Below are 13,268 nucleotides of genomic sequence, written 5' to 3'. Positions count from 1 at the left end.
AAATTGAGACAATATCTTGATCAGATGGCTATTCAACAAATTTTTGTTTCCTGAAGGTAGGTGCTCCCAGAGTGAAAACACATTAACTTACTGCGTTACAGGCTTTCTGGAAAAGTAAAGTAGGTTGAATATTCCAAGACAACAAAATTTAGGTCTTACATACAGACGTTGGTTTTGTCTCTGTTGTAACTTTTTAACCGGGTCACATAATTTACTCACGAGTCATTGTTCTCCTTTCACGTGTGCTCAAAAAGTCGAGTCAAGTAAACTTTATTTAAACTTTTCATTTAACGTCGATATATATCAAACAATGAACATGGGCTCTGTAGAGCTTTTAAAATCGCCATAAAGAAAACACAAGACATACATATTAACTGAAATGAACATGACATACAAATTATAAATAACATGCAAGTAATCAAGCACATGAAAAAGCACTATAATAAAAGCAATGCGGACTAAAATTAAAAGCAGATTTTACTAGCAGCTAAAAGCATTAAAATTATCATGCCAGCAAGATTAAAATAATAAATTGAAAGATTTTAAGGAGATGATGTTGCATCTGTCAGTTGGGTAAGCCAAACTATTGGCAAAAGGAACAAGAACATCCCTTCCCCTCCCACTTATTTATCAAACTTTTAAATTGATCAAGGCCCATGTCCCCTCTTAATTCATTTGGAAGTTGGTTCCACAGTTTAGCTGCCCCATAGCTGACAGAATGCAGGCCATACCTGGTTGTGTTTACTCTTGGTATGTTCACCAAGTTTGTATACCTAAAAGAGTAAGAACTTTCTTTAACAGTTATCATATCATGTAAGTATACAGGAGTAAGTTTGTTTATTATTTTATATACATGTATAGCTAAAAATCTCAATTGTGTAAGTCTTAAGGATGGCACCTTAGACTTTTATTAACAACTCTTCATATGTACTTTTATCATCATTATAAATAAAGCGTAAAGCCCTTTCTTGAATCTTTTTTTAACTTTTTTGTACAGCTTTCTTTACAAAAATGCCATACTAATGGACAATAGTTGAAATTTGCCAGTATAAAAGAATAATATATTGTAAGTTTTACCAAATTTACTTAGATAATTTCCAAGTCTTTTTAATACTTTTAATTGTTGTGATGCCTTTTTACATATAATAGAGATATGGCTATTAAAATTCAATTTAAAATCAAATGTTATACCAAGTAGATTTACTTCATCCTCACAGAGGATATCATTACCATCTAAATTAAAAATAATAAGTATTGTCTTCAGCATAGTTATATAAGTCACTTTTCGAAATAAAGTGAAATATATCGTTAATGAAGATATTAAAAAGGACTAGTCCCAAGATTGACCCCTGTGGAACCCCTTTATAGATGTCAAAAAAAGGACTGAATATGGAACCAATTTTAACACACTGCTTCCTGTTTTTAAGATAGCTATTTAATAAAGATAGGGCATTTTCAGACAAACCATAACTTTTCAATTTCAGCATGAGCAGATCATGTGGTAAACAATCAAACGCTTTTGACAGATCCATCAGTATAACAGCAGTGAACTTATTTTTATCTAAAGATTTATGCCAGTCTTCAATAATTTTGATCAAAATATCTTGACAGCTGTAGCCAGGTCTAAAATCAGACAAGAAAATGTTAAATCTGGTTTAAAAAAATTCACATATCTGAGATTCTTTCATAAAGTTTTGAGATGGTTGGTAGTACACTGACTGGTCTGTAATTTCCTTTTACTAGTGTGCTGTTTTTCTTGTGAATTGGTACCACCTGTGCTATTTTTAATTTGTCTGGAAAAACTGAAGTTTCCAAGGTCATGTTGATCAGGTTTGTAATTGGATGTTTTACTACTGGTGCAGCTATTTTTAGATTTCATCAAAACCAGTAGCCTTTTTTTTACATTTATTTTGTTAAACTGTTTTTGTGTGAAAGTTTCTGTGATAGGTTTGAAGTGTAGTTCATTTGCTTTTTCTTTAATTGATGTTTCTTTGATTTTAGTAATGCTGGGGTGGTTGTTATCTATTTTAGTAATGCTGGGGTGGTTGTTGTCTATTTTAGTAATGCTGGGGTGGTTGTTGTCTATTTTAGTAATGCTGGGGTGGTTGTTGTCTATTTTAGTAATGCTGGGGTGGTTGTTGTCTATTTTAGTAATGCTGGGGTGGTTGTTATCTATTTTAGTAATGCTGGGGTGGTTGTTATCTATTTTAATAATGCTGGGGTGGTTGTTATCTATTTTAGTAATGCTGGGGTGGTTGTTATCTATTTTAGTAATGCTGGGGTGGTTGTTATCTATTTTAGTAATGCTGGGGTGGTTGTTATCTATTTTAGTAATGCTGGGGTGATTGTTATCTATTTTAGTAATGCTGGGGTGATTGTTATCTATTTGAATTGCACCATTTCCTATGTCTTTGGCTACATTTATAAACAATCATTAAATACGCAGCTAATATCTTTCTGATTTGTTAACAGTTGATCATTTTCTCTAATTACAATATCTGATTCGAAATGGCTACCTTTGTTAGTCAAAAAAGGTTTTATGGTGGGCCAAAAGTCTTTGCCTTTGAGACCACAGACACATCGTTCTATAAAATACTTTTTCACAGATTCATGCTTGATCTTATTTACCTAATTTCTTTGTACTCTATAATTTTCCCACAACTTAGATTTTCTTTTGCTTTTAAATACATTATGAAGCATTTTTTCTTAAATACAGCTTGCCACAATTTGCGTTTCATGAAAGGAGCTGGTGCTCTTACAATATCTCTCCTTTTCAATGGTACATGCTTGTTATATACATCCATGAAATTGTTATTAAAAACCTCATATGCATCATTTACATTTGTATAATCTAAATTGTCTACATCTGACTGCTCTAAGTCTCTTAAAAAATGCTCACTATCAAAAGTTTTGAAACTTCTATAAAATTTACTAGTTTTCACTTTAGGTGGAATTTCTACTTTGAATTGAGAGGCAATTAGATTGTAGACATCACTAATGCCTGTTCCAAAATTACATGTATTACTACAATTTTTAGGTCTATTTGCAAGAAAAACATCTACCAAACTTGGGGTTGCCCCTTTACAAAAACATGTAGGTTCTTTAATAAGGTTTGTAAGATCAAAATTATCACTTGGGTCTTTCAGTGGTTTTCTATGTTTTGAATATCGCAGTTCAAATCTGAAATTATCATAGTTACAAATAATTTTATCCATGTATTTTGTAAAGTCATTGGAGGAAACACTATCAGTCATTGACGGTGGCTTATATGCACCACTAATATACCATTTTCTGTTGTTAAGAATAAGTTTTATACCTATTGACTCTATTTGTTCCAATTCGAGGTGTTTCTTTCTGTCACCAGCAATGTCTATTCTTAGATACAGAGCCACTCCTCCACCGTTGGCACTTCGGTCAGCTCTCCACAAGGTGTAGTCGTCTACTTTGAACTGACAGTCTACGAAAGAATTATCAATTTTTGTTTCGGCAAGGTACAGCATGTCAACTGTGCCTCGTTGAAGAAGTTCTTTTATATGGCAAATTATATTTCTAAGGCTATTGATGTTAAGGTATGCACATAGAAATTGCTTTGGGTGTTTTTTCCTCATATTGGACAGCTCTTGGAAAATGTCCCCATGTGTGCTCGTATCAATTGAGTCAGCATCTTCATCTGATATATCGAAAGATCTTGCATGTGATGTATCTACTTCTGATGTTATGTTGAGTGAGTTTATGCTGTTGGTACTCACATTTGCTAAGTTATTTGACAGGGATGGTGTTTGGCCAGAAGAGAAAAACAATTTGCTAAATTTTGGGAGGCGATTGTCACAGGTCTCACAAAAATATGGTTCAGATGTTCCGTCTAGTTCATTGTTCATTGCTGGTATAGTACTACTAGTGGTATTTGAAAGTTTGAAAATGGCAGTGATACAGTTTGTTACTTTGAATATTAATTGGAGATACAATTAAGTTTCTTCAGGAAAATTTCAGGTTTTACCTTTCTGATACTAATAGTACAATTATATGAAATTGATAGACTGTACATTTACATGTTGTATGTGATATACAATGTACTTTTTTACCTTGTTTACCTGGTCCCTAGGTCAGTTATCTGGGCTTGTAGCCCCTAAGACCCTAATCTCAAGTTTATCTTTTGACTTTCGGTCCGTATATATCTGGAATGAATTTTATTGCGTGGTTGTTCCAATGTTTATTGAGGTTGTTCTTGAAGGCGTGTACTGACTTGCTTTCCATTACAGTATTTGGTAAATTGTTCCATGTGTCCACTATTCTTTGTTAGAAACTGTATTTTCTTATATTAGTCCTAGAATACTTCTTGTATATTTTGAAACTATGCCCTCTGGTGGTTATTGGTCAATTTGGAAATAAACTTTTGCTGTTGAGTTTGTTAATGTTATTTACTATCCTATATATTTCGACAACATCTGTTCTTAACCTACGGTATTGGAGCCATGGCAAACCTACATGTAGATTATAAGTCTGTCACTATAACCCATTTGTTGTATGTTTTTAACTATTTTGTTGCTTTTCTTTGGATGTTTTCAATTTTGAAAGCTTCTTTTTTTTTTTTTTTATAAATAACTGATCATACATTGCTTCCATATTCTAAATGAAGATTAACAATACTTTTGTAGAGGTTGAGAAACATTTCCTTGTCCATATATGTGAAGCTTCTTTTAATCATCCATATCACTGGTTTGCTTTCTTGGTTGATAAGTTAATATGCTGCTGAAATTTAAGCTTTTTTTCCGCAGAAATTCCAAGGTCTTTTTCTTCAGTGGACTTGTATATTGCCTCCCCTTCCATTGTATGTATTGGTTGGAGGTCCAAAGTGTACATGTTTGCATTTTTGTTAAATTAAATTTTAATATCCAACCATGGACCATTGCAACAAGCTATCAATATCCCTTTGTAAAGTTTGACCTTCTTCAGCATTGTTATCTACTGCATATAATTTGGTGTCGTCTGCAAAAAGTTATGCAATATTTTTGACTTCCTCTGGCAGGTCAGTACTATAGATGGAGAACAGGATAGGCCCCAGAGCACTTCCTTGAATTAAACTGCTGGTGACCTGTGACCATTCTGAGTGCCTTCCATTTAGGACTACTTTTCAGTCTGATAAGAATTTTTTTTCCACCCTAGTAGATTCCCAGTGATACATGTACCATAACTTTCTAACTTTTTTATGAGCAGTTTATGTGGCACTATGTCAAATGCCTTTTGAAAGTCTAAATAAATCATATCAGGGTTCAACACTAACAGTAGTCCGGTAGTCCTGTGTCACCCTAATGTGAGAGAGGACTACCTAGAAATTTTAATGGGTAGTCCTTTGGGCTACCTAAATTAATTCTTAAAATTTTACTATAACTAAAGGCAGGGCCGCATAATAATTTTAAAGACTACCTAATTTATTGATCAGAAAATCCTTTGGGCTACCTAGCTAAAAAAGAACTCTGCATATCTGTTGTATGTGAGCTGTCAAGTTTTTCTGTCCAATCCTCAAGTACATGTACCTATCTTGATTAAGTTATGTGTGAGCTGTCTAGTTTTCCTACCAATCCTCAAGTACATGTACCTATCTTGATTATGTTATGTGTGATCTGTCTAGTTTTTCTGTCCAATCCTCAAGTACATTTACCAATATTGATTAAGTTTTGTGTGAGCTGTCTAGTTTTTCTGTCCAATCCTCAAGTACATGTACCTATCTTGATTAAGTTATGTGTGAGCTGTCTAGTTTTTCTGTCCAATCCTCAAGTACATGTACCTTATTTGATTAAGTTATGTGTGAGCTGTCTAGTTTTCCTGTTCAGTCCTCAAGCACATGTACCTATCCTGATTAAGTTATGTATGAGCTGTCTAGTTTTTCTGTCCAATCCTCAAGTACATTTACCAATATTGATTAAGTTATGTGTGAGCTGTCTAGTTTTCCTGTCCAATCCTCAAGTACTTGTACCTATATTCATTAAGTTATGTGTGAGCTGTCTAGTTTTCCTGTCCAGTCCTCAAGTACATGTACCTATCTTGATTAAGTTATGTGTGAGTTGTCTAGTTTTTCTGTCCAATCGTCAAGTACATGTACCAATATTGATTAAGTTATGCAAGACCTGCCCTTCCTAAAGCCATGTTGATGGTCAGTAAAGAAATTGTTACTCTCCATACTGTTTGCACTTTGATAATTGTTCCGCAAACATTATAATAAGCATTGAATTTGATATTTTTTTCATTTATTTGTTTTTTTTGTTTTTTTTTATGAATTTTACAGGTGTGTGTGTAAGCATGAATTGTCAAAGAAAGAAAATCTGTTGTCTGAAAAATTTTAAGTCATGGCTGGATATATTACAGAAGAATTACTACTCTGAAGCTAACTCTAGACCAACACACAGGTCTTTATCTGCAAAACAAAGAACTTATCAATTAAGAACTTTCAGAACTTTGAGTGGAATCTCAAAAAGACAGGTGCCAAGCAGATCTTCTTACTCTTGCCTTAAAGCTTTCAAAAGTGGTCTAGGCAAGAAAATTTGGACCATCTCAGACAGAGAGATATCTGGAAAAGCTCAGATGATTACAGAGATGTACGGTGGCCATATTCCTGTTCTGCTTAATGAAGTGATCGAAGTTCTGGATCCACAAAATTCTAAGGTATTGGTGTTAGGGAATGGTACTAAAACTTGTCTTATTGCCAGGAATAAGTAAAACTGATGATTGTGCAAGCTCAAGTTCAATTGTATGTGTTTAAAACAACAAGTTTTATGAATTTTCTATTTTGATGCCTTACAGGATAAGTCAACAGTCCACATTTCAAATTAATGCAAAACCAAAAGACCTCAATGTAAGAGTGGAAGGTTCTAAATTTTTCAGATCGATAGTCCACTTGAGGAAAATGAAAAGTCCTCACTCAATAAAGTGTCAATTAAAGTGTTGAAGGTCCCAGTACTGTGAAATACATGTAGCAGTAAAGTCAAAAATTGAGGGTGCCTGACTTCTGACCAGCACTAAAGCTAAAAGTAACAAAAAGAAACAAACACTGCTAAAAATGCAAGACTAGGAAATCACAGACACCCGCGGGTAAGATTTCGATATTCTCTTACCCAGCAGAGCCTTGTTTAAGAACTTGAAATCTTAGGGGCAAGAATATTTTGTCTAGCAACACTTGTCGAAAAGTAAGTTAAATATTTCCATAACTACAGTAAATCATGTTAAACAAGATTTTCATTAGAAAATGAATTACTTCTCTGCTGTGTTGTATTGTGTAGAAATTTATAAGTCAGATTTAGAAACGATTTGTTCCTTTACAGCTATATGTTGACATGACCTTTGGTGCTGGGGGACACACTAAACAGATCCTAAATGTTGCCCCAGAAGCAAGAGTTGTCTGCCTTGATCAAGACTCGGTAGCTTATAAAACTGCAGTTAGCTTGTCAGATTTATACAGGTTGGTAAAAGGTGAAACATTGATAAGTAAGTTGGTCTAAGTTTTTTTTTAAATTGCAATAAATTAAAGGGTTTTTTAAACACATTCTGCCTACATGTATGCAAGAAACCAGTGCTTTGCCAGTTACAGTGGAACCAGTCAAAACCAAGCTACTTATGGACTTCAAATGTTTTCGTTTAAGAGGTGTTCAGTTTACCATAATTAAAAATGCATAAATTTATTTTGATATAAAGGAAAATTAAAAAGTAAAGTCCCTGTTGCTAATAGATGTGTTCTGTTTTCCATATACATAGTTATTTCAGTACAACGGTTGCTAATAGATGTATTCTGTTTTCCATATACATGATTTAGTCCAGGACAGATATTACCTATCCATGGTAGGTTCTCTGAATTACCTGAAAAGTTGATAGACATTGGTATTGAACCTGGAACTGTTGATGGGTTTTTGTTTGATGTTGGGGCTGCTTCCTTTCAATTTGACTCTGCAGAACGTGGCTTTAGTCTGTCTAAAGATGGTTACTTAGACATGAGAATGGACCAAACCAGGTACTTGATAAACTGATGACCTATGATTTAGGAATATATGCAATTTATATTGTCATTTTATCAATTAGGGAGGTGGACCTAGGGTAAGAGACATAACTCATGAAATCAGTGATATGTTTGTATCATATTCAATTACACCAACACCTATCAAGCTTTCATTTGAAACAGAATGAAATCAGTCCAAGTTACCGGTACTTTGATGCTTACATTATATTGATGTAAAATGCTGAATACAAACATTACAATGACTTGTAAAAGTTTTGTCCCTTACCCTAGGTCTACCTCCTTGAGTGTCAGCCTCTGTAAGAAACAGGCAGTGTTTTGCTCTTTCTTGCAAGGTCTATTTAGATCAGTTTGACTTTATTAGATTTCTCATGTTTTTTTATTACATTGTATAATTATTTTCATTATATATCATCTTCCATTTTAGTAATTGTAAGATTGTTATCCACCACGCTAAACTTTGAATTATTAGAGTAATCAAGGGAACCAAGGTTATAGCGGTAATTAAAAGAAAGTAATCCAGGGACAAAGACCAGACAGGGAAAACAGACATACACAACAAAGAACGTAAAGTAACTAAAATCATACATACAAAGTAACAAAAGCAAATGAGCAACTTGGACTCCACTAAAAACTTGGAGCATGGACCAGGTGCACTGGTAGGGTAAGCATCCTCCACATTTCTAGAATAATGGAGATGGATGTGTTGTTAACCAGCTACATGTATTTATTTTTGACCAGTTGCACCAGTAGGGTAAGCGTCCTCTGCTTTTCTAGAATAATGGAGATTGGTGTGTTGTTAACCAGCTACATGTATTTATTTTTGACCAGGTACACCAGTAGGGTAAGTGTCCTCTGCTTTTCTAGAAAGTATCTGCAACTCAAAAAGTATCAAATCAATATTATTCTAACTTTCACTTTTCATAGTGTGTATATACAATGTACATATTGAAGATGTGCACCACCTTATATGAAGAAATTAGACAACATTTTCCCGAAGTCTTTTGCTTGTTGAACTTGGCTATATTTGCTACCTACTTTGTATAATCTGTAACACAAAAAGCATTGAACCAATATTATTCAAACTTAGGGCAGTGTTTATTAATGTATGCATAAAAAGAAGGTGTGCATAAATGGCAGATCCAGTTTTGGGGTGCAGGGGGTTGCCATCCCCATTTTTATTGGAAAATGTGTCAATTTTATGTGTAAAATTGACAAAAAAAATTGCTAATAATGTCCAAGCACACCCCCCCTTTTTTTCTGAGGAACCCTTGCTGAAACCCATCCTTTTCAAAGTGTCTAGATCCGCCCCTGTCCACCTTATATTATATATATGATAATGAAGCTGATCCAAACATGTTATCAATTTTTGTTTCTATCATATAGGCAAGGGAGATAACTACTTACATTTTTAAATTCAGGACTGTCACTGCCATGGATGTTGTAAACAACCTGGATGAGAAGCAGCTTGGAGATATAATTAAGAAGTATGGAGAGGAAAGAAATTACAGGAAGATAGCAACAGCCCTGGTAGAGTCTAGATATGCCTTTGGTAAAATTACCCGGACAAAACAGCTGGCTGATATTGTGGAGTCTGTATTTGATGAGTAAGTTGTACAAATATATTCATTAAATCAATTGGATTCAAGTGTTTTATATTATTAGGTTATTGCATTTGTATTGATGAATATTGTCCTTTGGCAGATATTACATTGCAGAAGCTTGTAAGTGCAATATTATACTCTGCAGTGGATAATATTCACCATTATAAATGCAATAACCTCTTTATTTAAGAAATGTCACTAATATTTGAATAAATTATATTATATAAAGAACTTTGGTTCAATTTACACAGAATAAACCAGAAAGCGGTTTTTGTTACGCATAAATCGAACCAAGGTTCTTTATACAAGATGATATCTTCAGATATTAGTTACATTCATTATTATTTAATATTTTGGCAAAAACTATGATAAATTCATATTGATTTATTCCAAAACACACATCTTTTTTTTTCAGACAGGATTATTTCAATGGTAAAAGTAATGTGATTAAAAGGGTCATGACCTTGTTTATTGATCAGGTGATAGGAAACTTTCGTACCCAAATTGAAATAAAAAGGACAGCATTTTTTCTTACAGTAAAAATGGTCATATTAAATTATTATGTAGCAAAAAATATTTTAGACATCCTTATGTATTATATATAGATAGAACACATTTTTTTTCAAAAATGAAATAGTTTAGATTAAATATTGACCGAAACTTCATATTTGAATTAGTGCAACTCTGTTTATTTTTCTACTTGGCCATTAATTCTAAAATTAATATTTATGAACATAAATCTTATCTATATATTATCCATCTATCAGTTTCAACAACAAATAAATGCATTTTGGAATGATTGCCATATTCATTTTGTATTGACACTTGACAAGATAGGAATATTTTTTGGATCAATTTCAGAACCATTTTGTTCTTTTCTGAAAATTATGATATAGGTCCTCAAGTTGATTACTCTCCCTTTTTATGAGGAACCCCTGCTCACAGGCACCCCTCTTTTTCAAAGTGTCTGATCTGAACCTGATCCTAATCACAAAATTAATTTAAAAGTAACAAAAAGAAACAAACACTGCTAAAAATGCAAGACTAGGAAATCACAGACACCTGCGGGTAAGATTTCAATATTCTCTAACTCAGTAGAGCGTTGTTTAAGAACTTGAAATCTTACCCTGTGGTGTCTTGAGATTTCTCTGTTTTGCATTCTAACCGGTGTTAGATTCTTAAAATCTTGCATGTTTATTAAGCTTTACCGAAGAATTCTTATATTTTTTTCTCCAGGAAATACCAAAGAGACAAAATGAACAGGAGAGCCCATGTTGCCACAAGAACATTTCAAGCATTAAGAATTTTTGTAAACAATGAACTAAATGAGATAAATAATGGACTAACATTAGCACACTACTTTCTCAAACCTAAAGGAAAATGCCTGGTTATCTCCTTCCATTCATTAGAGGACAGGCTTGTTAAGCGACATTTCCAAGGCATAGATCTAGATGACCCAAAAAACATGTCGCTTAGGGAGAGAATGAGAATGAGAAATAGTATTGTATCGCACGAGTCAGACGATGTGTACAATCTGCTCAACACTAAGAAATGGACTCCTCTTTTTAAAAAGGTTATTGAACCATCTGCTATAGAATGCCAGGATAACCCTAGAGCTAGGTCGTCTAAACTTAGAGCTGCATTAAAATCTGTTTAATGTTATGTGTTGTGTTTCTTCATTGTATTGAAAGAAATGACAAAATCTGACCTGATGTTGATTTCACAAAAATTCTCCTTAGTAATGACGTCTTTCAACTTTGTACATGTATTTTTGCAAAATGACAAAATCATTAGTTGATTTCACTTAACAGTCATAAGTGTACAATTTTTTTGTTTGTGGTGTACAATTTTTGTAGTTACTGTGAGTTTGTTAATCCACAAAATTTGGTTCCCAACTAAAAGAAACTTCGCATTTTTTTGTATGATAGAGTTGTCAAATCCATGAATTCAAGAACCTTCAGACTGATAATTTTTCAAAAGTTAGTACCCAAAAATACAAGTACCTTCACAGTAACTAAAAACTTTTTTTCAAATAACTCCCTTCAACCTCCCCTTCCCCCCCCCCTTCCCCCCCCAAAAAAAAACAAAAACAAAAACAAAAACAAAAAAAAAAACATTTCTAGGTTCAGATTTGTTTCAGATTTCACATTTATTACACATGATCATTAAGAAAATGGGGATGGGATAGGTGTATTTATGATTCAATTATCTGAACTGTCTTTTTGAACAACTCTGTGGGTGTTTCTAGAAAAGCTGAGAATGCTTACCCTACCAGTGCACCTGGTCCATGCTCCCAGGTTTTAGTGGAGTCAGAGTTGCTCATTTGCTTTTGTTACTTTGTATGCATTATTTTAGTTACTTAATGTTCTTTGTTGTGTATGTCTGTTTTCCATGTTTGGTCTTTGTCCCTGGATTACATTATTTTGATTTCCACTAGAACCTTGGTTCCTTTGATTACTCATTTAGTAGATCCAATATTAATCAATATTAATACCTTATGAACAAAGTTGCATAGTGTACAATGTCCATCTGTTGGATAGTCTTCTTTTTATATGAGAATAACAAATAACATAGAAAACAGACATACACAACAAAGAACATAAAGTAACTAAAATCATACCTACAAAGTAACAAAAGCAAATGAGCAACTTGGACTCCACTAAAAGCTTGGAGCATGGACCAGGTTCACCGGTAGGGTAAGCATCCTCCACTTTTCTAGAATAATGGAGATGGGTGTGTTGTAGACCAGCTACATGTATTTATTTTTGACCAGGTGCACCGGTAGGGTAAGCATCCTCCACTTTTCTAGAATAATGGAGATGGGTGTGTTGTAGACCAGCTACATGTATTTATTTTTGACCAGGTGCAGCAGTAGGGTAAGCATCCTCTGCTCTTCTAGATAAAAGGGAAATAAAATAAATAAAAATACAAGTAAAACACATTAAAATACAGAAACTGGGGCCCAAACTGTCAGCCTTATGGCCTTCGTCAAGTAGAACAAATTAGTTATTTTTTGTGAGAATCAGGCAAAATTAAAATACAGAAACTGGGGCCAAAATTGTCGGCCTTACAGCCCTCGTCAGGGACAAAAAGTACTAAAAGTGAAGACTGACACAGAAACACTGTTGACCAAGACTATAGGGATAAGGTGCTCTTTTATATGACTGTGCAAGGATGGATCCAGATACACTGGAATTAGTTGAAAGGGTCAAAAAGGTACCACTTTGACCCTGGTAAAATTATTATTTTGTGACAAATATTTCATTGCAATCAATGGTGTGTCCATACTTGCCCCTGCTATTAAGGGTTTGGCCTCTGTGGTTGTATCAAGCTGTGTCCTGCGAAGCATTTAATTTGTTCAGTAGAAGTCTTGCTCTGTACTGAAGAATTTCCCTTAACAGACACAAAATTTACACACTGTCCCTTCTTGTATGTACCTATTGTGCAAGAGTGTTAATTTTTTATCTATAGTACTATATCCTTTTCAAAAGCTGCTGAGAGCACTATTTAACCTTGTTATGCTGGATCCAGGACTTAAGCTAGTGATCTTTGAAATCAAGCTTCGACTTATTCTTCTGTGACAAAAATAATAATTTTACATGAATCCTTTTACATTTAGGAAGATTATTAATGTATGAAAAATGTTCAAGAATTCTATTTTA

The 13,268-nt window shown here is 33.8% G+C and overlaps 1 protein-coding gene across 3 annotated transcripts; it reads left to right on the top strand.

The window, feature by feature from the left end:
• Positions 1 to 39: 39 nt before the first annotated feature.
• Positions 40 to 11,268, top strand: LOC148610386 (putative methyltransferase-like protein 15 homolog). Of its 3 annotated transcripts, XM_088542982.1 has the most exons (7): positions 59 to 119; positions 998 to 1,066; positions 6,284 to 6,660; positions 7,317 to 7,453; positions 7,805 to 7,999; positions 9,424 to 9,609; positions 10,843 to 11,268. In XM_088542982.1, exons 3-7 carry the CDS (start codon positions 6,298 to 6,300, stop codon positions 11,261 to 11,263), a joined length of 1,302 nt encoding a protein of 433 aa, XP_088399108.1. In that variant the 5' UTR covers positions 59 to 119; positions 998 to 1,066; positions 6,284 to 6,297; the 3' UTR covers positions 11,264 to 11,268. The 3 variants fall into 3 exon arrangements, with proteins under 3 accessions (XP_088399107.1, XP_088399108.1, XP_088399109.1); XM_088542981.1 differs by lacking the exon at positions 998 to 1,066 and having other exon boundaries at positions 40 to 119; XM_088542983.1 differs by lacking the exons at positions 59 to 119; positions 998 to 1,066 and adding an exon at positions 3,551 to 3,569.
• The last annotated feature ends 2,000 nt before the right edge of the window (positions 11,269 to 13,268 follow it).

Source organism: Perna viridis, chromosome 8, assembly GCF_037379345.1.
Source record: "Perna viridis isolate PV_CMFRI_1.1 ecotype Kerala chromosome 8, ASM3737934v1, whole genome shotgun sequence".
Taxonomy (NCBI): domain Eukaryota; kingdom Metazoa; phylum Mollusca; class Bivalvia; order Mytilida; family Mytilidae; genus Perna; species Perna viridis.
This window is presented reverse-complemented; position numbering and strand designations above follow the sequence as displayed.